Source organism: Megascapheus bottae, chromosome 5, assembly GCF_031878675.1.
Source record: "Megascapheus bottae isolate mThoBot1 chromosome 5, mThoBot2.hap1, whole genome shotgun sequence".
Taxonomy (NCBI): domain Eukaryota; kingdom Metazoa; phylum Chordata; class Mammalia; order Rodentia; family Geomyidae; genus Megascapheus; species Megascapheus bottae.
In genome coordinates this window covers 49958446-49980056 of record NC_143513.1, presented here as the reverse complement: position 1 = coordinate 49980056, position 21611 = coordinate 49958446, and the positions used below count along the sequence as shown (strand labels likewise).

At 35.8% G+C, this 21611-nt stretch overlaps 1 protein-coding gene and 1 non-coding gene across 2 annotated transcripts in view; one reads left to right on the top strand and one right to left on the bottom strand.

The window, feature by feature from the left end:
• Positions 1-21611, bottom strand: part of Vps50 (VPS50 subunit of EARP/GARPII complex) — a 116557-nt gene that overhangs the window by 18669 nt on the left and 76277 nt on the right. Inside the window, exons 21-23 of the mRNA XM_090333121.1 lie at positions 12596-12717; positions 7755-7835; positions 1047-1195 (exon numbers count right to left, since the gene is read on the bottom strand). Coding sequence (XP_090189247.1) covers positions 1047-1195; positions 7755-7835; positions 12596-12717 — 352 coding nt within the window. The remainder of the gene's footprint in view (positions 1-1046; positions 1196-7754; positions 7836-12595; positions 12718-21611) is intronic.
• On the top strand, positions 8002-8131 carry LOC150063372 (small nucleolar RNA SNORA40). Its single transcript, XR_016535765.1, has one exon. It is a non-coding gene; the product is annotated as a small nucleolar RNA SNORA40 (small nucleolar RNA).

Sequence of the window (21611 nt, the reverse complement as noted above, 5' to 3'; positions counted from 1 at the left end):
AATACTAGCTACTATGGAGGCTGAGATCTGAGGATCACAGTTCAAAGCCAGCCCAGGCACAAAACTCTGTGAGACTCTTATCTCCAAATAACCACCACAAAACTGAAGCAGTTCTGTGGCTCAAATGGTAGAGTGTTATAGCCTTGAACTGAAAAGCTCAGAGACAGAGTCCAGGCCCAGAGTCCAAGTGCCATGACCAAGCAAAAAAAAATTTTAAAAACTTAGATGTTGATTTTTAGATCTTTTGAAGAACACACTCATTTATACACAAAAGTCCCCTAGGATCACAGATTGCACATGTGGCATTTTAACTGCACCTTGGCCTGAACACACGTGCACTTCAAGCCCAGGACACTGGTACAGGAGTGTTCACTTGGCTGGAGGGGGTGGAGGGTGAGCCTAAAGAGGCACTGTTGTGAAGCAGTTCTTCTCTCCTTTTTTCTTATGTATGCACAAGTTTTTAAATTATGCTGGACTATATTTTACGAAGTTAATTGAATTAACAAATTAATTTGGGCATTTATAAAGGTCAGGAAACATTCTTGCTTATGCCAAGGGTAAATTCTATTGAACAAGAACAACGTAAATATTTCTCTAGAATCTTCATTCCATAAGGAAATATAAGTTTTTATTTTCCCAGGGGTAATACAAAATCTAGTAAGTGCTACTTAAGTTATGCTCCCAGATCATTTGTTTTTATTTTTAAAACAAGGTCTCATTAACTTTGCATAAACTGGCCTTGAATTTGCCATCCTCTTGTTTCCCTGGGACACACTAGGATTACATGCATGCAGGATCACACCTGGTCTATCACTTAAAGAAAATTTTTTAAAGAAAATTTATCCAAAATAAGGTTTGTGTTGCTAAAGATCAAAATTCATAAGACTCTTTTTCCTTTCACTTATAAATTGAAAACCAACCTTACAATTATAAAAAGCAATTCACAATCTGTTAGTAGATTCTTCTTAGAAAGACATATGTGCAATTCTTACACTTATAGTTTTTCTTAAATAGCTAATGCAAAGCAAGTGCTTTTAATAACTTACAAGGATTCTGTGGCTACCACTCTTTCTGCTAATCCATACAACGTATCCCCAGATGTCAAAACCACTAGATGACTGAGGTGTGGGCTGGGCACCTTCTCCTTTCTTTCTTCTGCTGCTGTGAGTGTGGCAGTGGGATCAGTCGAGACTTCCTGAAAATATAACACACATGTAAACAACAAATCTAATAACTGGAACTATAATTAAAATATGCAGCAATACAACAATTACACTTAGTTTTAACAATTTTGTAGTTTCTTTTATGTACTTTCACTTTTTATACTAAGAGAAAATTATTCTGCATATCAAATGTACGTTGTTACCATCCATACACAATGTAAATTCAGCCTAGACAAGAAACTTGTATAAACTGACAGTTGTGTCACACAGACAACAGTGAGATATCCCTGGAGAACTGGTCTACAAAGGAAATGAAATTGCCCTTTGAGAAGCTGGCTGGTAAAATCATATTATATAGCATGGCTAGCCATCTCACACCTAAATCTTCATCAAAGTAGCTTGGTGTAATCTAAAGCAGTCACAGAGAGACTATAGTTATAAATTAATACAGAACCAAATGCACCCAGATGTCTTGGGGAAATTTTTGATGAGAAGAAAGATGATCAATGCGAACAGATTAAAAAAGATACCTATAGGGCAGAGAAAGCTGGGCTCCTCAAATGATAGTGTCTAGTTTAGACAAACAGCCAGCTAGTCAATATCAGTGACAGGCCAGGAGTTTTGCCTAGTGGTAGAGTGCTTACCTAGCATGCATGAAGACCTGGGTTCAATTCCTCAGTACCACATACACAGAAAAAAAGCCGGAAGTGGTACTGAGGCTCAAGTGGTAGAGCTCTAGCCTTGAGAAAGTCCAAGGACAGTGCTCTAACACTGAGCTCAAGTCCAGGACTGGCAAAAAAATAATAATTAATTAATTAATTAATTAATTAAAACTAAAAAAAATATCAGTGACAGTGTGATCTGTGGCAAGGAAAACTCACTTTCATGTGACACCAGATTCACCAGCAATCTTCTCGCTACTAATTTATCCTTCCCAATAGTCTGATGCTAGAAAAAGAATACCTAGGATATAACTTGTACACAGAAATACCCCTCATATTGCAGACAAACAACATGAGAGAAGAAAGTGCATTGAGATCTCAGGTGATATAATGCTGGACTATTTACTCAGAGAAGCTGATAAAGGCCCAGAAAGACTTGACTTCCCATCCAAACTGAAATATTCAGGTAAACAGACTTCCCTTCGCACATCAAATAGAAAAAGCTTCTGCATAGAAGAGTGATGTCATCAGGCCAAATTACGTAAATAGTTGATGCACTCAAGGTCCGAGAAGCTCATTTATGGATTTGTGACAAAACAATTCTATAGGAGTTTCTCAATCAACAACTTCTAGCAATGCTGATGCTTTTATAAACTCAGTCACTGCACTGTGGAAACCCATGAAGCCCATTGTTTTTATATTAAGGAATTTATTAAAATTGATTTTTACATCATATTTCAAATGACGTGTTTAACAAACAAGTATTTAAGAAGGGAATTTCTATATACAATCACTTGGAGTTAAATTTTAGAACATAAAATTAGGCTGAGGGTTTGTGTGTCATAGATACATATTAATCTATGTAATAAAACATTATGTCTATAGCCATAAATTTTTATGTCTATGCAGTTGTGTTTATATATTTCCAATACCATGTCCGTAGCATTGGGTATGAAATATTGAGTCATCGCTCTTGTAGTGTTTGAATCTAATAGCCACATGTTAAGGATACCATGCGCCTTGTGTTCCTTTGTTCTTGACTTATCTCAACTCATAAGCACAGGCAAAAACTTCCTGAACAGAGTGCCAGGGTCACAACAGATTGGAGAGAGACACAATAAATAGGACTACCTAAAAATAAAAATTTTCTGCACAGATCAAAGCATAGCTACTAAAGTAGAAAGACAGCCAACCAACTGGAAGAAGATATTTACCAATAATACATCAGACAAATGCTTAATATCCAGTATCTACAGGGAACTCAAGAAACTAATCCCCCCAAACCCAACAAACCAATCACCAAGAGAGACTTATCAAAAGAAGAGATTAAAATGGCAGAAAAGCATATGAGAAAATGGTCATCATCCATGGTCATAAAGGAAATGCAAATAAAAACAACCCTAAGACACCACCTTACCCCAATTAGAATGGCCAGGATTCTGAACTCAGACAATGAGAGATGCTGGAGGGGTTGTGGAGAAAAAAGAACCCTACTACACTGCTGGTGAGAATGTAAACAAGTTCAGCCACTCTGGAAAGCAGTTTGGAGGTTTCTTAAGGAAATGAAAATAGACCTTCCCCACGATCCCTCCATACCACTCCTGGGCATCTATCCTGAATATCATAACCCAGGATATGATAAGGACACCTGCTCAGCTATGTTCATCTCTGCTCTATTCACAATAGCCAAGTGATGAAAATCCAGATGCCATACTGCAGATGAATGGATACAAAAACTGTGATACACACACACACACACACACACACACACACACACACACAAAATGGAAATCTACATAGACAACAGATAAGATAAAATAATGGCATTCGCAGGGAATCATGAAGCGTTTTTATAACAAAATACATTTGTAATAACAATTAGCTTAAAAATGGAAGTTATGATCTTTATTTTAGTAGCTTTTCAAGTAATAGCATGGCAAAAAATCTATTTATTGCATTTTGAAAAACATTCCAGTATTTATAAGAAAACAATTAGTAAATGCTATACAGATGTGCTATTATATTTTTTAAGAACAGAAGAGCATCAAAGCACTTACCTATGACCTTAGTACTTTTTATATAATGTTCATTTTCCCCTGTACTTACAGAACTCTTTCATAAAAACACTCAGCAATCTCCAATTGCTGCCCAAGTCCCAAAGGTTTTCACTACAATGGAGTCCTTTATTCCCAGTTACCACTTGCAGTTTAGGAACAAAAATTATGGTAATTATTTGCTGGAAGGCTAAAGGTCAGTGTTTACATTTAAGGAAAAGAAGTGAGCAGAAAAGAATAAAAAATGTCAGGCTGACATAAATAAATGGTAAGTGCTTATTGTACCCTTAGGTGGAAAAACTCCTAAACTGGATCCTTGTTTCAGTGATTTACAACCCAAAGAAAAAAAGAAGATACAACTCCTTTGGCAAGTGAGAAATGAAATCTTAATCTTTATACTCACAGAAAGACACATTTTGTTAGCCTTTTCCTGGCATTAACTTATTATCACAGGGTTTATACTTGTAGATTTTTCTGGACAAATTTAATTTTTTTTTTATTACCAAAGATTCAAGCAGCATCAGGAAAATTGAGGAAGAAGGACTATCAGATTGAGGCCAGCCAGGGCTATACCATGAGACACTGTCTCAAAAAAAAAAAAAAAGAAAAAAAAAAAACCCCCAAAAATTCAAAGTAGGCCAAAGGTCAAAGGTCTTATTTAAATAATTCAGTTAACATCACAGATAAAATTAGTAATTTCTGATGCCATCATCATCTATAGCAACTGCCTTTCCTATATTTTCTACTGTTACATTTAATTTGTTGCACTTTTTTTTTGATATGCCAAACAAATTTTCTTTTCTTTTCTTTTTATTTTTTTGCCAGTCCTGGGCTTTGACTCAGGGCCTGAACACTACTGTCCTTGGGCTTTCTCAAGGCTAGAGCTCTACCACTTGAGCCACAGCACCACTTTTGCCTTTTTCTATATATGTGGTAACAAGGAATTTAACCCCGCTCTTCATGCATGCTAGGCAAGCACTCTACCACTAGGTCAAACTCCCAGCCCACCAAACAAACTTTCTTACACTGAATTTATATAAGAAATTATTTTAGGTGCTCTTTATAAAACCACAGTCATTCTCTTTTTCCTTTTACAACTTAAAGAAAAGTAAAAATCAGAAGATATAGACAGAGGAAATAAAACTGAAAAAAATGTCTATTAAGATCTTAATGAACATGCAAGAGAAATGTACAAGAAAAAAATTTTTTTTCCTTATTGGCTCCCTATTGATTAAGCTATCAATTACTTCACTATCCAGAGACTGCCCTAACAAGAAATCAGTTAATTCTCTGCCAATGTAGAAATGAAACTGATGAAGAAAACCCATATGCTTACTTAAAAAGCTCCGAGATCAAAGTCTAGTAAAGGACAAGTACCATCAAAATATTAAGACAAGGCTTAGCAGTATGAAAACATAGAACAGAAAAATAAGGAAAAGACAAAATGGAAAGTTTAGAGGAAATTTCAACTCAGATGTGTCATATCCTAGAGAGGCGAGGACAGTAGAGGGACCCTATCAAAAGGCAGGACTCCAGACTAATGGAGGGAGAAGCATGGTGGGTGCACATGGTCTTCTCATCCAGTGACAAGTCTTCTGAATTAAGAGATGATAATAACATAAAGAACAGGTTTAAAAAATAATGTGCCAAAAGTGAATATAAAACAACACAGATATATATCTGTAAAGGGGGTAGGAGGTACAGTTCGTTTATAAATGTGCACCTCTAAATCATCTCGTCATCACAGAAGTCAGGTAGATGTCATAGACTTTATTAGCAGGGATGGAGGCAGATGTTTGAAAGAAGTGCTAGTTTGAAACCATTTTGTTCTATCACACACATGTGACAAAACCTGAAGGATAAGCCCAAATCTTACAGGTCAAGTTTCTGTGTATGGCTTGAAAAATCCCAAGCCAGTAACTACCACAGATGCCAAACAAACACAAGGATTCTAATGGTGAATTTGGGCCCATCATTCCTGAGATTTACAGTCAGAAACAAGGGAAACTTCAGCAGTGGATTAAGCTGTAGGACAAGATCTGATAGCCAAAACTATGCTAAGCACCAAACAAAGAAATTCAAATTAAACTAAATAAGAAACTTCCAATGGGCTGAAAGCCAATGGATTTTTAAAAACAAACAATATGGAGACCAGAGAATAGGAGACTACTATGATTACATAATCCTCATTGTAGATAGGTCTGTAGATTCAACTAATTTCAGATAAAAAAATATTTGAAACAAAAAGGAGCACCTAGATAGAACATGAATAGACATTTTTCTGACATTATGCTCTAAACAACATAATACAGTAGTTATTTACAGAGCATTTGCATTACACTAAGTCATTTAATGGGGAGATGATTTAGTGTACACAGGAAAATTTGTGAAGGTTGTACAGAAATATAATGGTATTTTACATAAGGGACTTGAATATACATAAAACTAGATTATGTGCACATTGAGAGATCCTTAAAACTAACATCCCAGAGATACTATGGGACTGTACCCTAAAAGAAATGTACTGGGAGGCCGGGAGTTTGGCCTAGTGGTTAAAGTGCTTCCTAGCATGCATGAAGACCCGGGTTCAATTCCTCGGTACCACATACAAAGAAAAAAAAGCCGGAAGTGGTGCTGAGGCTCAAGTGGTAGAGCTCTAGCCTTGAGAAAGTCCAAGGACAGTGCTCAGGCCCTGAGCTCAAGCCCAGGACTGGCAAAAAAAAAAAAGAAATGTAATGTACTGGACCAAGACATATCCAAAGGAGAGTAGAGATGAATACTCCTTATTTCCTCAGCTCAGTGTTCACCTAGGACATCAACACATGCCTTTAATATCACTTACACACATTTTGCTCAAACATTACCATCCCATAATGCTCAGCTTTACTCTCATTTTAGCAGTAATCAGAATCTCATGCTATATCTACTGATCTTTTGAATCAATTCTAAGATAAGAAATAGAAATGATCTCTTCTGTGGCACTGCATTGATTGTTAGAAGAAAAAAATACTTCAGTAAGATTTTTTTTTTTCTTTTTGATTGGAACGAGGTTGGTCTTACTATGTGGCTCAGGCAGGCCTTCAACTCTTGATCCTGTCTAGCTAATAAGTATTTCTTAAAACAACCTATGACTCTATAGACATAATGTTTTATTTCATAAATTAATATGTTTCTATGACATACAAACCCTTAGCCTAATTGTGATTAAGTTCTAAATACTAAGTCCCAGTGATTGTAAATAGAGATTCCCTCCTTGAACACTTGTATGTTAAACTTGTCATTTAAAATATGATGTAAAAATTAAAAAAATATATAACACGTGTTCAAAAAAAAACAATGAACGATGATATTGCTTTCTAAAACTTTCAATAACTAGAACCCTAAAGACAATATGGACATTATGAAAAGAGTCAGAAAAAGACTGATTATAAAAAAAGACTGTTGAGGCAGGCTGAAGAAATAAAGAAAATTTCAGAGAGGCCTCAGGCTAACCTATCTACAGAAATGTGTCCTGAAAACGTTCTGACTGTAATGACTAAGCACAGAATTTGTTTTTGTTTCAAATTCTTAAACTAGCTGAAAAACTTTTGCCCCACTATCAATCCTCTTAACACATAATGTCATCAGGTGACAACAAGAGTTAAGAACTGGAACTCCTTACTATACAGCATACTAAACCTAAACTTCCTCATGGAATTTCAAGGTGTCCAATCACAAAGATCTGTCAGACTATGCACAACCTGTTTTACCTCCTACATCTAATACTAATGGGCACCAGTACTCCAAGATACACATAGATACACATTTACAGAGTTGATTAGAGACTAATTCTATTTTATGCAACTTAAATGAATTATTTCCAATTTATCACTCACCAGATCAATTAGGCTCTCTTGTATCCTGTTTAGAGTTGTTCTTAGTCGACTACTACTAAGACCGAGTCCTGTTGATTCTAACTGGGGGGAAATAAAGAAAAGCATGTTACCTCACTCTGAAGATAATCTTGCAAATGATAAATCTTCCAACTAACCTAAGTACATCATGAGTTTTCATACGATGAAAATACGTTGCTCAGTCCTAAGAGATCCTTCAAACTGCATTAAAAAAAAAATTCCAGAACATAGCACTTGTGTGTATGTCTCTGTGTAATTTGTGACAAAACCTCACAGACAGCTGCAAACAGTAAATCCTCTTTTGCAACTCAGAACTCATTACTGAGTTTAAGTTTTTGATATATGTAAGAAGAAATATGATTCACACAACAGTTGGACATAACAGGGGTCAGTTAACTAGTGCTATGAAAATAAAAGATGTAAGTGTTAAAAATTAAGATTAAAAAAAATCCAGCACATTAAGCAGAGTAGTCAAATCTTAACACCAAAGAAAACCAAAGGGCTATTCTTCATGGACATATACAACTCACACCAGCAACATTCTCACTAATCACCAGGAGAGAATTCATCAAAATTTCTTCCTCACAGGTATTATTATTACAAAGCTTTACATTTTTAATAGGTAAAGACAGTGCACTGCTGTGTTCTATTTATGTAGAAGCAAAACACTGAGGAGTTGATAATTGCTTCTCATACACAAACCAAATTCAGCTTACATCCTCACTTAAAAAATAAGTGAAGTTTTCTCTTATGCTTAATAAATCACTCAGAATTCTGTTCACTATCAGAGAGTCAAAGCTTTGAAAAAACATGTAAGTAGCATAAACGAAAAAATTCAAATGTAAATACTACACATATACATAGTCCAAACTGCTTTTCTGGCTGTTGAGTCTTAAGTGGTAGGTAGAGAAAAAAAATAAAATAATGAGTAGAACAGGATGAAGAAATACTTAGTTGTAATTGCTTTTCTCCCACGAGAGGGGTGAACTGACAAGGATTTTCCTTGAGGACAATCACTTGGTTCAGAAAACTCCTTTCATAGAGATAAAAAGTTTTTGCTTAAGTAGTTCATTCTATTTTATAAGGCCAAAAAATAGTAGGATCTGAGTGATAAGCTGTTCCAATTGATGATGTGTATATTTTCAATGTTAACACTGTAGCCAAGAACAAGTACTACATAGAAAAGCTTTCTTAAAACTTGGAAATTATAAATCAGCCAGACCCCAAAAAACATAGGCTCCATGGTTTCCCTCATTTGTAATAACTGATATACTTCTAGGATTCTCCTAGCAGAGGAATGTAATAACTCAAAAGCTAGGTGTATATGGCCATAACAGATGAGGCTAAGCACAATTAACTCTAGGATATGGAAACAAGATGTTTATCCTTGTGGTTGTTTGTTTGAATTGCTATGTTGTTATTTATTTACTCTTTTTTTTTTCTTCCCCTTATGATTTACCCCCTGTTGCTGTTGTAACTGACTTTGTTGTTGCCATATCCTAAGTCATATAAATCATAAAACTTTCAAAACAATCCTATTTAACATACTTTAACATAGCATTGTCAATAATTCTTCTTTCAACAAGACAGTCATTAGTTACATGTAGATATTTGGACCTAAAGTTAAATTAACTATAGTTAGGATGCAATTAAGGATGCATTTCTTAAGTCACTCAGCCACAATTCAAGGGTTCAATAGTTACTGTGGCTATCATATGGGGTAGTGCAAATACAGAACATTTCTACTTAGTGCAAAATCCCTTGGACAGTACCAGTCTAGAGACAGAGGCTCTTCTAGAAGATTGGGAGATTCTAACAATTCGCTGAATTCCAGAATGTCTTCCCCGACAGTGTCAATTTAGTAAACTTCTAAATTAAGAATAATAAATCCTGTGGAAATACTTTAATGATGACAAACTGACTATATTATTATTTCTTCTAAGGAACATTTTTCAGAATTAGGAACACAGGAATTCTGATCCTATATTAAAAGATCATGGTTTTCATAAACCTATGATCACATTTACTTGTGACTCATATGATGACTGTAGTTATCCATTAAAACTTATGTTTTCAAAATGGAAATATGCTTATAGAAATTAGAATTGTGATATAGTCCTATGATCCCATAATATGCTCTTACACAGAAAAACTACTTGTTTCTAAAAATGAGATAAGTCCCTGAATAACACTGTGGTATACTTCATTAGGAATGGATAAAGATCCACTCAGTAAAAGTGTTCCAATACAAAAAAAAATAAAAAGGTAAGGGATGCATTAATTCTGCGGCAAACTGATTGACTAGTTCAACAGTCTCCAATTATTTTAATCAACATTTGTTGAGGATGTAAACATTTAAAAACTCCCATTTACTGTATATAAGAATATGCACAGCCAGATTTAAATAAAGTAATGTACATTTTTCATTGCCAAATATGTCAAGATTAGAAACACATAGGATCCAAGTAGGGAAAGAGGAAGTAAAACTATCCCTCTTTGCAGATGACATGATTCTGTATTTAAAGAATCCTATAGACTCTACTCCCAAGCTCCTTCAGCTGATTCAAAACTTTGGAAAGGTAGCAGGCTATAAAATTAACCCTCAAAAATCAACTGCCTTCCTCTACGCCAACAGTGAGAGGAATGAGGCAACAATCAGGAAAGCAACTCCTTTCGCAATAGCCTCAAAGAAAATAAAGTACCTAGGAATTACCTTAACTAAGAATGTAAAGGACCTTTTTGATGAAAACTTTAAAACCCTGAAAAAGGAAATTAAAGCAGAACTAAGGAAATGGAAAAACCTCCCATGCTCCTGATTGGAAGAATCAACATCATGATTCCAATCTTGCCAAGGGCTATCTACAAATTCAACTCAATATCCATCAATGTCCCAATGACATTCTTTAAAGAAATAGAAGAGGCAATCCAAAATTTCATATGGAATAATAAAAGACCCCGTATAGCAAAAACACTTCTTAGCAGAAAGAACAGTGCAGGAGGAATTTCAATACCAAACTTTAGACTCTATTACAGAGCTATAATTATCAAAACAGCTTGGTACTGGCACAAGAACAGGCCTGAAGACCAATGGAATAGAACTGAGGACCCAGATATTAAACCACAGACCTGTGGCCACCTAATCTTTGACAAGGGAGCCAAAAAATAGAATGGAAGAAAGATAGCCTCTTCAACAAGTGGTGCTGGCAGAACTGGTTAAGCACCTGCAGAAAACTAAAGTTGGATCCTTCTTTGTCACCCTGCACTAGAACTAACTCCAAATGGATCAAAGACCTGGAGGTAAAAGCTGACACTCTGAAAACTTTACAAGAAGGAATAGGAGATACACTAGGCCTCCTTGGCACAGGTGGAAACTTTCTTAATAAGGACCAAGAATCACAACAAATCAGAGAAAGGCTGGATAAGTGAGACTGAATTAAACTGCAGAGCTTTTGTATGGCAAAGGACATAGCTAGTAAACTAATTAGGAAGCCTACAGAGTGGGAGATGATCTTCACTAACCATACAACAGACAAAGGCCTCATATCTAAAATATATCAACAACTCAAAAAATTGAATCACTCCAAAACTAATCTCCAAAGTAACAACCATCCCATTAAAAGATGGGCCAAAGACTTAAAGAGAGTCTTCTCTGAAGAAGAAACAAAAATGGCCTATAGACACATGAAGAAATGTTCAACATCTCTGGTCATAAAAGAAATGCAAATCAAAACAACTCTAAGATTCCACCTCACTCCAGTTAGAATGGCCAGGATCAAGAAAACTAATAACAACAGATGTTGGAGGGGATGTGGCCAGGAGGGATCACTACTACACTGTTGGTGGGAGTGCAAACTCGTTCAACCAGTATGGAAAGCAGTATGGCAGTTCCTCAAAAGACTAAACATAAAGCTCCCCTATGACCCAGCAATTCTACTACTTGGCATTTACCCAATCATCCAGAAACAAAGACATACTAAATCCACCAGCACAATGTTCATTGCAGCACTAATTACCATAGCAAAGATATGGAACCAACCTATATGTCCCTCAGTTGATGAGTGGATCAACAAGATGTGGTTATTTGTACACAATGAAATTCTATGCTGCTGTCAGAAAAAACAACATCGCCGCATTTGTTAGGAAATGGAAAGACTTAGAAAAAAATCATATTAAGTGAAGAAAGCCAGACTCAAAGGAACTTAGGCTCAATGGTTTCCCTCATTTATCATAATCAGTAGAAACCTTGGGCTCTCCTAGCAGAGATTTGCAACAGAACAAAACCTTGATACATAAGGCCATATAGTATGAAGCTAATTGAAAGGACCTCTAGGATATTGAAACAAAAGTCATATAACGAATGATTGTTGTCCTTAATGTACTATGTTGTCTCTCATCTCCTTTGCTGTCCCTTGGTTATCTCATATTGTTACAGTATCTCACTTTGTTATCTGATATACTGAATTTATTTGTATTTGGTTATTTGAAATTTGATAGGTAAGGGGGGAAAACCAAGATGGGTGGGGGGTTGGGGGGGAGGGTAATGGGGCCCAAGACATGTGAAAGGGTATCAATGTATGTGAATTAATGCACCTCCTATCTGGCAAATATCATGTAACCCTTTTATTAATTACAATAAAAATATTAAAAAATAAACACATATAAGTAAGACAGTTACACAGACAAAAACTGATATGAACAATTTTGTATCTATCCGATAATATTCAAATTAATATTATTCTGTATTTCATACAACAAATGAAAACTTTGATGTATGTTTTTAAGACTGGATAAGCTTTAAAAGAAAGAGGTTTTTCTTGACTTACTGAATCATTTCTCCCAAAAAAAGTATATACTGCATATAAGTAATAATCAAAGAGCTGAGACATGAAATGGATAACATCAAAGGCAATTGGTTTAAGAATGTTCATCATTTGCATATATTTCCCTGAAAAGAAAATAAGAACAAAATTAAACATTTAGTCCATAATTTTAAAACAATAATAAAAACACTATGTTCAAATAGTTAAAGTACTATATACTCCTTGAGTCACGTGACCTATGCTTTAAGAACTGAGTAATTACAAAAGGCTAGTGGCTGCTACATTAGCCACAGCCAAGATAACAAGTGGCTCCAAAACCCTAGAAAGTTGTTTTAGACAGTAATGATGAATGATTTCCATCTTGTATTGTTTTTCTGCTATTATATTAAAAGTTTTATTTAACTTTGTCGAAATCTTACTTAACTCACACAATCTTCTAGTAATGACCCTGAATAAATACATCCATCATTCTTCTGTTGTGTTTCCATTTAAAATAATTTCCACAGAAATGCTTAAGCATAATAAAAACAGCATCCTGGAGGAAGAATGAGTATTTTATTTGGTTTTCTTCTGTTTTCCCCTCAAGCTTGTACATACAAGGAAAGTAAAATTGCAAGAGGAAAAAAGGAGCTAAAGAAAACATTGTCCATTTCCTTCTGGCCTGGCTCTGTGATATTGTGTAGAGGCCAAGAACATTTCTTTATCACCACATCATTCACAAGCTCAGTGTCCTCAAAATGGCAAGAGCATAAGTTTCCTGTACCTTTTTCTCCCTTCTCTTCCTTCAAACATATGATCAGATAGTCACAGAAGAAAAAAAATCTAAAAAACCAAGTCACTGCACTTACAAATTTGATAATATATTTGAAGGATGCAGGAGAGAGAGGTTACAAGTCCCTAGTTCTGTTTTTTGTTGTTGTTGTTTTAAATCTATGGAAACAGAGAGAAGCACAGCTACTAAAAGTGCTCTTGAAAAAGTGAAATGTTAAGATGAGTCACTTGCTTAATTTGCACATAACTTATGTAACTCTTAGCTATCAATTGTAAACTGGTATGCTACTGAAAATAGCAGGACGCAAAAGCAAACAAATTATAGAAGAAATAAAAATTTTACTTTCATGGAAATGCCTGCTTTCAAAGCCATTTCTTTATCTATGAACCCCATACTCTGTCTTAATGCATGTGATAGGCAATTCCAAGTAATAGTGTTATGGTCAGGAAGAGAAACACAGCATACATCAAAGTCAAGTGAAGGCCATTCTAGTTAGATTCTATCTTAATCTTGTTTACATCTTTGTTTAAAAAAATCAATTCTGCAATTGTTTCATTATTTACATATTTTTCTACAATTCACAAAAGTATTTCAAATATATGTTTCTACAGCATTCTGAGTCACTATGTTGCTCTTTCCTCTACTGCAAGTAGCTAAAACAACATGATAATATCAAGTATAGAAATGGAAAAAATGTATTACTTTAATCATTAGAAGAAATACAGAGATGAATAAACAAGATACATATAACTGAACCAAAATATATCTAGAATACATAAGTATTCTTCATTCCTGATAAAAATCAACCATTGCTCACCTAATCTTAAGATTTAAAAATGATTATTAATAGGTAAAGGCTATCTTAAGTGCATATTCAAAAGAAAAAAAAAGAACATTGTTCCTCATTCATCTGAAAAAATATGAAACAATGATAGATATCCAGCCAACACTATTTGAAGACTAAGTAGCTATTTGGTAGCCAAGTCCCTGATCCCATACCCTGAAACGTTACACAGAGAAGACCATAATTAGAAGTACATTACACAGCGTAAGAGAAGTCTAGCTTGCCACTCAAGAGGGGTGCACAGTAGAGAGTAGTCCTTCAGGGGCCTGGAGAAGGTTATGCCCCTCATCAGATGCTACTAAATTAAAAAGGTTCTACAAGGTATGATTCCCACACTTATGAGGGAAAAGCAGAAAGCAAGGGCCTTCTGATCACAAACCAGGACACACTAAAGCTACCAGCACAATCATGTTCACTGCAGCATTGTTTACCATAGAAAGATATGGAATAAAGCCAGATATTCTTCAGTGGATGAATGGATCAAGAAAATGTGATATATATACACAATGAAATTTTATATTTCCCTCAGAAATTCATAAGGAACTACACCATTCATAAGGGAATGGAAAAATATATTAAAGCCCAAAGAAACACAGTTTACATAGTTTCCCTCATTTCCAGTGAGTAGCATGCACCTATAAATCTACAAATAAAAACCATGAATGGTAAAAGAAAAAAAAACACTCTATCTGGGCACGATATGATAAACAGGAATATAAATATTCACATAGCGAGCCCACAGAAGGATATTCTTAGGAGAGGATCACAAAAGCTCAATAGCTATGATCATTTAAAATGACATTTATTGAAATGAACTCTAAGATATGGAAACAAGAGGTGTTTTTTTGGTATTTGCTTTTTGTTTTTGATTTCTGTGCCTTTGTATGTAAGTGTACCTGTCTGAGGGCAGCGTACAGGGGAATGCGGAAATAGCGGGACAAAGGGTGAACAAATGCAGCAGTGATACTCACTAGACACTATGCTGAAAATGAACTAGACAACTTGTGAGGAAGGGTGATTGGGAGGGGAAAGCTGGTAGAAAGAGAGGAAAGAGGTGACATAGTTCAAAAAAGAAATGCATTCATTATCTGACTTATATAACCCCTCTATAAAGCATTTTATAATATAAATAAATTTTTAAAAACTTTATTAGTGGGAGAAAAACATGGGAAGGGGTAACAATATTCAAGAAGAAATGTACTATCTTAAATATGTAATTGTAATCCTCCTGTACATCATTCTGGCAATAAAATAAAATAAGTTTATTTGCAAAAAACACTAAATCATCCTGATCTCCCCTACCTGCCACAGTTTCCCAAACCCTGTTTCAGGTAGTAGATGCCAAAAAGTATACTTTTTTTTTCAAAAAGAAAAGGATACTTTTCACAACAAACTCCGAACTATGAAGTATCACACATTAATCAAAGAATATTTAATACTACCTAGTATGATGGATATGTTCATTTTTGACTTGTCTAAAAGAAATTTTAAAAACTGCCAAACAAATAACAAATTAGGAAAGCTAAGGTTTCTGGATTGGATACTGACACCACAGATTACAAGTCAACCAAATTCTGAGATTTGGGTTTGTCCTCCTAAGTCAACCAGCTTTTCCCTACCTTACATAGTTAGAACTCTACTGAGGGTAAAGCCATTTCAGACACAGCTCATTTAGAAGAGACCCAGGGTAACTGTCTCAACCTGTTCATTAAATGTGAAAAGATTTAAAAAAAAGAAGAAGAGAAGATGAAGACGAAGAGGACAAAGGCGACGACAACGAAGAAGAAGGAGAAGGAGGAGAAGAAGAACCCCTCAGGCATATGAGGAAAACTCAAAGTGTGAAAGTAAAAAAGAAACTGAAGAAATGAGTAATTCAAGCCACAGAAGAGAAATGAAAAATTATGTCAAACTCTACAACATGGGAGTATGAAAAAAAAGGGATATGGAAAGGGATCCTCCATATTAAAAACAAGATCATTTAAAAAATATTTTTGTCAGTCATGGGACTTGAACTCTGGGCCTGGGTACTGTGCCTGAGCTCTTCAGCTCAAGGCTAGCATTCTACCCCTTGAGCCACAATACCACTTCCTAAAAATAATTTTTAAAGGGCAGAAAAGAAACCCTCAAGAGGTACAGAAAAAAAAAGAATGTGGAAAAATAGAAAATGTGGGGGGCCGGGAGTTTGGCCTAGTGGTAGAGTGCTTGTCTAGCATGCACGAAGACCTGGGTTCGATTCCTTGGTACCACATACTTAGAAAAAGCCAGAAGTGGTGGTGAGGCTCAAGTGGTAGAGTTCTAGCCTTGAGAAAAATCCAAGGACAGTGCTCAGGCCCTGAGCCTAAGCCTAGAACTGGCAGAAAAAAAAAATATGGAATCACGGACAATTTAAGAGACTGACCATTTGAATAATGAGGCTGAGGGGAAAAGAGAGAATAGAAATTCACCTGCAAAAGAACAACTTACAAACATTTAGAGGTTTTCAAGTTCCAAAGAAAATAATTCTTTATCTTCATTTCTAGTCACAGCGGAACAGCAGTCCATGTGAAAAAGTAAAATAATAACATTTTCAGACTGACATAAATTCTAAACATGACTTCTCACCCTTTTTCTGGGAAGTAACTAAAAGACAAACAGACCAAGAAATTGCCTCTACATGGCTGACAGGGAGCAGTGGAGCGAGTCTCCAGCTACGTCTTTTTTTTTTTCAAACAACTTCACCATGAGATGTGGTATCTTGATAAAAACAAGGCTTTGATGTTAGCCTGTCTGCTTTTAAAAGTCATCAGTGTTCCAAACATAGCATTGATACACAGCACACTCATGTAATATAGCCTAAACCAGGAAAGGCATCTCTTCCTGAAGTATCCATTGCAGGAGGTTGTCATTCCTTCCTCAGAGCTATCTATATGATACCACTCTGAATGAATAGTTAACTGCTCAAGACTCAGAATTCATGTCCCTGACCTCCTCCCCTCACTGTGAAGCATGGAAGTTTAGCTCTAGGATAAGAAAGCCTGGTTTCCCTCATGAGCCACATGTGTCATAAGGCAATTCTTCTCTGAGCTTCAGTTCTGCAGTATGAAAAAGGTTTCATGAACAATTTATGAGGACATGTATGTGAATTCTTTGGCATATGTATGATAAATGGATAAAGAACTGTCTCTACTGCTATTGTTTCTAAGAAACTTTTACCCTGATGAATGCAACAGGAAGAAATATGGGATGTTATATGAAGGGAAGCTAACTAATGTGGAAAGAGGAAACACTTCCCAGAGAGAACACTGCTTCAACTCTCTGATCCTTAGCCAGACCATAGAAAAGAGATGCAGAGAGGGACCAACAAAGAAATCAATCAAACAGAAGCAAGGACAGGGTTTTAATCAACTCATGAGGAGGACAAAGAGAAGAAGGGATGCTATATGGAAGGTGGTCCAAGGATTCCAGGTTTTATCAGGCAGGTAGCAATCTCTCCTGTACACACAGGTAAAAACATCTTTGCATTATGGGTTATAACAAGATAGGGAAAAGGGTTTTCCAGCAGTGAAATTTTAAAAGCGTAAAGCTTGTCAGACCAACTGCTACTAGATACCTACAAAAGTAAAAGGCATGGCTGGGCTCCACAGAAGCTCCACAAACTGACTGATATCTCTAAGAGTTTACAGCCTCATGAGGAAAGAACAAGAATAGAAACAGGATCAAAAGAATGATAATTATTCTTGCTATGTGCATAGCATATGAAGGTAAAAAAACATAATTAAAGGCAAACTAGGAATGTTATAAATAAGGAATAAGGAAATAAAAGTTATCTGAGCTTGGGCAAGTTAGAATGAACACAGAACAATAGACTACAGAGTAAAATATTCATTTAGACCTTAGCTGGGCACCAGTAGCTCATACCTATAATTCTAGCAACTCAGTAGACTAAGATTTGAGGATCAGGAGGCAGGCAAGTCTGTGAGGGCTCTTAGCTCCAATTAACCATTAAGAAGCCAGAATTAGAGCTGTGGGTAACTTTGAGCAATAAAGCTCAGGGACAGCATTCAAGCCCTATACACACACACACACACACTGATAATTACCTAAGTGCATTGCTACCACTTAGCACTATATTTGGGGGAGGTGAGGAGTAGTGTCATTAAGAATTTTGAACTTAGGGCCTCATGTGTGCTAGGTACTCAAATACAACCTGAGCTATGCCTTCAGCCCTTTCTCCATCTTTAAGAAAGGGTCTCAAAAAATGAAAAAAAAAAATAAGACAGGGTATGACTTTATGTCTAGGTCAGCTGGTACTGCAGTCTTCCTACTGGTGCTTCCCCGTATCACTGGATGACAGACATGAATCACAAAGCCCAGCCACTGGTCAAGATGAAGTCTTGAAAAGTTTTTGCCAGACTGGCCTTGAGTCACAATCCCCAACCTCTGCTGCTCATGCTTCAGTTACTTTGGGATAGGGTCACAAAGGTTATTCCTGGGGCCCAGGTTTTGGACCACTATCCTATCTAAGACCTCTTATACTGAGAATCCCCACATGTGGCCTTATTCTGTTGTTGGAATCTTCTTAGTCTCCTAAATCTCCAAAATAATTTTCTTATAAATTGTATTAAAAGACTGTGCTTAAGAGATTCATCTCAAAATATCATCATGTACATATACAACCAGCAACTCTGAGAATACAGGAGCATATTTGCTAGTGGTGGTGATGGTTGTGGGGCTTGAACTCTGGGCTGTGTGTGCACTGTCCCTGAGCTCTTTACCTCAAGGCTACTGCACTACCCCTTTAGCCACAGAGCCACTTCTGGTTTTCTGTTAGCTAATTGGAGATAAGAATCTCACGTACTTTGGTGCCTGGGCTGGCTCTGAACTGCAATCCTCAGATCTCAGCCTCCTGAGTAGCTAGGATTATAGGCGTGAGTCACCAGTGCCCGGCAACTCTAGGAATATTTTAAAGTTGTTTCAAAAAATTGACACATCATAGCAATATATCAACAATAATGCCTTGAAATAATACTCAAATATGAATTGATGATGTCCTACTTAATAGAGCTAACATAACAAAAACCCACAAGAAAAATGTGGCTTTTCTCGATAAATTCACTGCTTAAAAAACAACAAAAAAATCTAACAGTTGTTTTGATTTGCATTTCTTTTATGACAAGAGATGTCGAGCGTTTCTTCATGTGTCTATAGGCCATGCTAATTTCTTCTTCAGAGAAGACTCTCTTTAAGTCTGTGGCCCATCTTTTAATGGGATGGTTGTTTTTGGAGATAAGTTTTGGAGTGATTCAATTTTTTGAGCTGTTGATATATTTTGGATATGAGGCCTTTGTCTGTTGTATGGTTAGTGAAGCTGGCCAGGATCAAGAAATCTAATAACAACAGATGCTGGAGGGGATGTGGACACGAGGGATCACTACTACACTGTTAGTGGGAGTGCAAACTCGTCCAACCATTATGGAAAGCAGAGTGGCAGTTCCTCAAAAAACTAAATATAGAACTGCCCTATAACCCAGCAATTCTACTACTTGGCATTTATCCAATCGTCCAGAAACAGGGACATACTAAATCCACTAGCACAACAATGTTCATTGCAGCACTATTTACCATAGCAAAGATATGGAACCAACCTAGATGTCCCTCAGTTGATGAGTGGATCAATAAGATGTGCTGCTGTCAGAAAGAACGATATTGCTCCATTTGTAAGGAAATGGAAAGACTTAAACCTAGCAGAGATTCACAATAGAACAAAATCTAGATATATAAGGCCATATAGTATGACGCTAAATGTAAGGACCTCCAGGATAAAGAAACAAAAGCCATATAATGAGTGATTGTTGACCTTGATGTACTATGTTATCTCTCATCTCTTTTACTGTCCCTTTGTTATCTCATATTATTACAATATTTCACCTTGTTATCTGATATATTTTATATATGCTTAATTGGTTATTTGAAATAGGAGAGGGAAGGGGGGAAATCAAGTTGTGTGGGGGGAGGGGAGAGGGAAATGGGGAACAGGACAAGAGAAAGGGTATCAATGTTTGTGAAGTAATGTACCTTCTGATGAATATAATGTACCCCTTCTATTAATTACAATAAAAATATATGAAAAAACAACAACAAAAAAAAACACAACACAATGGCTACTCCAACAATCATTGTTGTTATTAGTTTGAACTCAGCATCCAGGGCACATTTCAACTATTACTATGAAACAGAACAATCTTTTCAATCATGAGAATAGCAGGACCTATTACTTTTTCAAATTCATATGCCTACTAAGAATTTAAAAGCTGCATTTCAGTGAACAAAACAGGATATCCTCCATCTTCAATTTGTTTTTGTCTGTATTTAATTTTAGTCAAGTGTTATACTGTATACCTTTTTAGAGTAAAAAGCAACATGATTATCTCTATTCCTATTTGAACTGGCTAGGGTATGTATTTACATGTAACCTATTACATTATTTTCCCCAATTACTGGTTCTGCTCATATTCTGTAAGAATATTATGTGTTCCTGGCATCTTCTCTTGACTTGCCACAGTTTTTGGTGCAAATGCACATACCCCAATATAAAAAGCCACCATGGTAAGGCTGTCACTCCAACATAATCAGACAGAACAAACTTCATCTCGAGAAGCACGCTCAAGAACTACAGTGTTTAAAAGGTTTATCTTTGTGATTGTTGTTCTGAATGTACTGTGTGAAGTTATTTCTTTTCTCCTTTTTTCCCACATATGGTTAATCTCATGTGGTTACTGCATTTGACTTTGTTTCCTGGTATACTGTATATACACTTATTTGTTTATTTGAAATAGGGAAGAAAGGGGAAAAACAAGATGATTGGGAGGGGCTGGGAGAGAGAAAGGGGAACAAAAAAGGTAGAGGGGGCATCAAGGTTTGAGAAGTAATGTACCCATTACCTGATGAATGTAACTGTAACCCCTCCATACATTATCCAGACAAATACTATTCTCACAAAGAAAGTCCATAAGACTTAATATGAAAAAAAACTATTGATGTGTTTGTCAAATATATAGACCACTTGTGAAATATGAAGACTGACAGCATACAAAACATTGAAATACTAGCATGAAAAAATCTACCTCACCCTCAAACCTGCATTTTGAAAATGAAATTTCATAGTATTCTATACAATAATCAATAAAGATCTTCTCTGAATACTTTTACTAAACATATATTCAGATCATAGAACATCTCCTGTGATATAACATTAAAACTAAATGTCTGCATGACACCTAATAGTATCATTATCACATATGTGCCTCTTACTAAACTAGGAGAATCTTACTACATTTCATTTGATTACAATATTTTAGAGATGTGAAGATTTAATAAGCAGTTAAGTAAAAAATGTGAAACTAATACTTAGATTAGTATCTTAC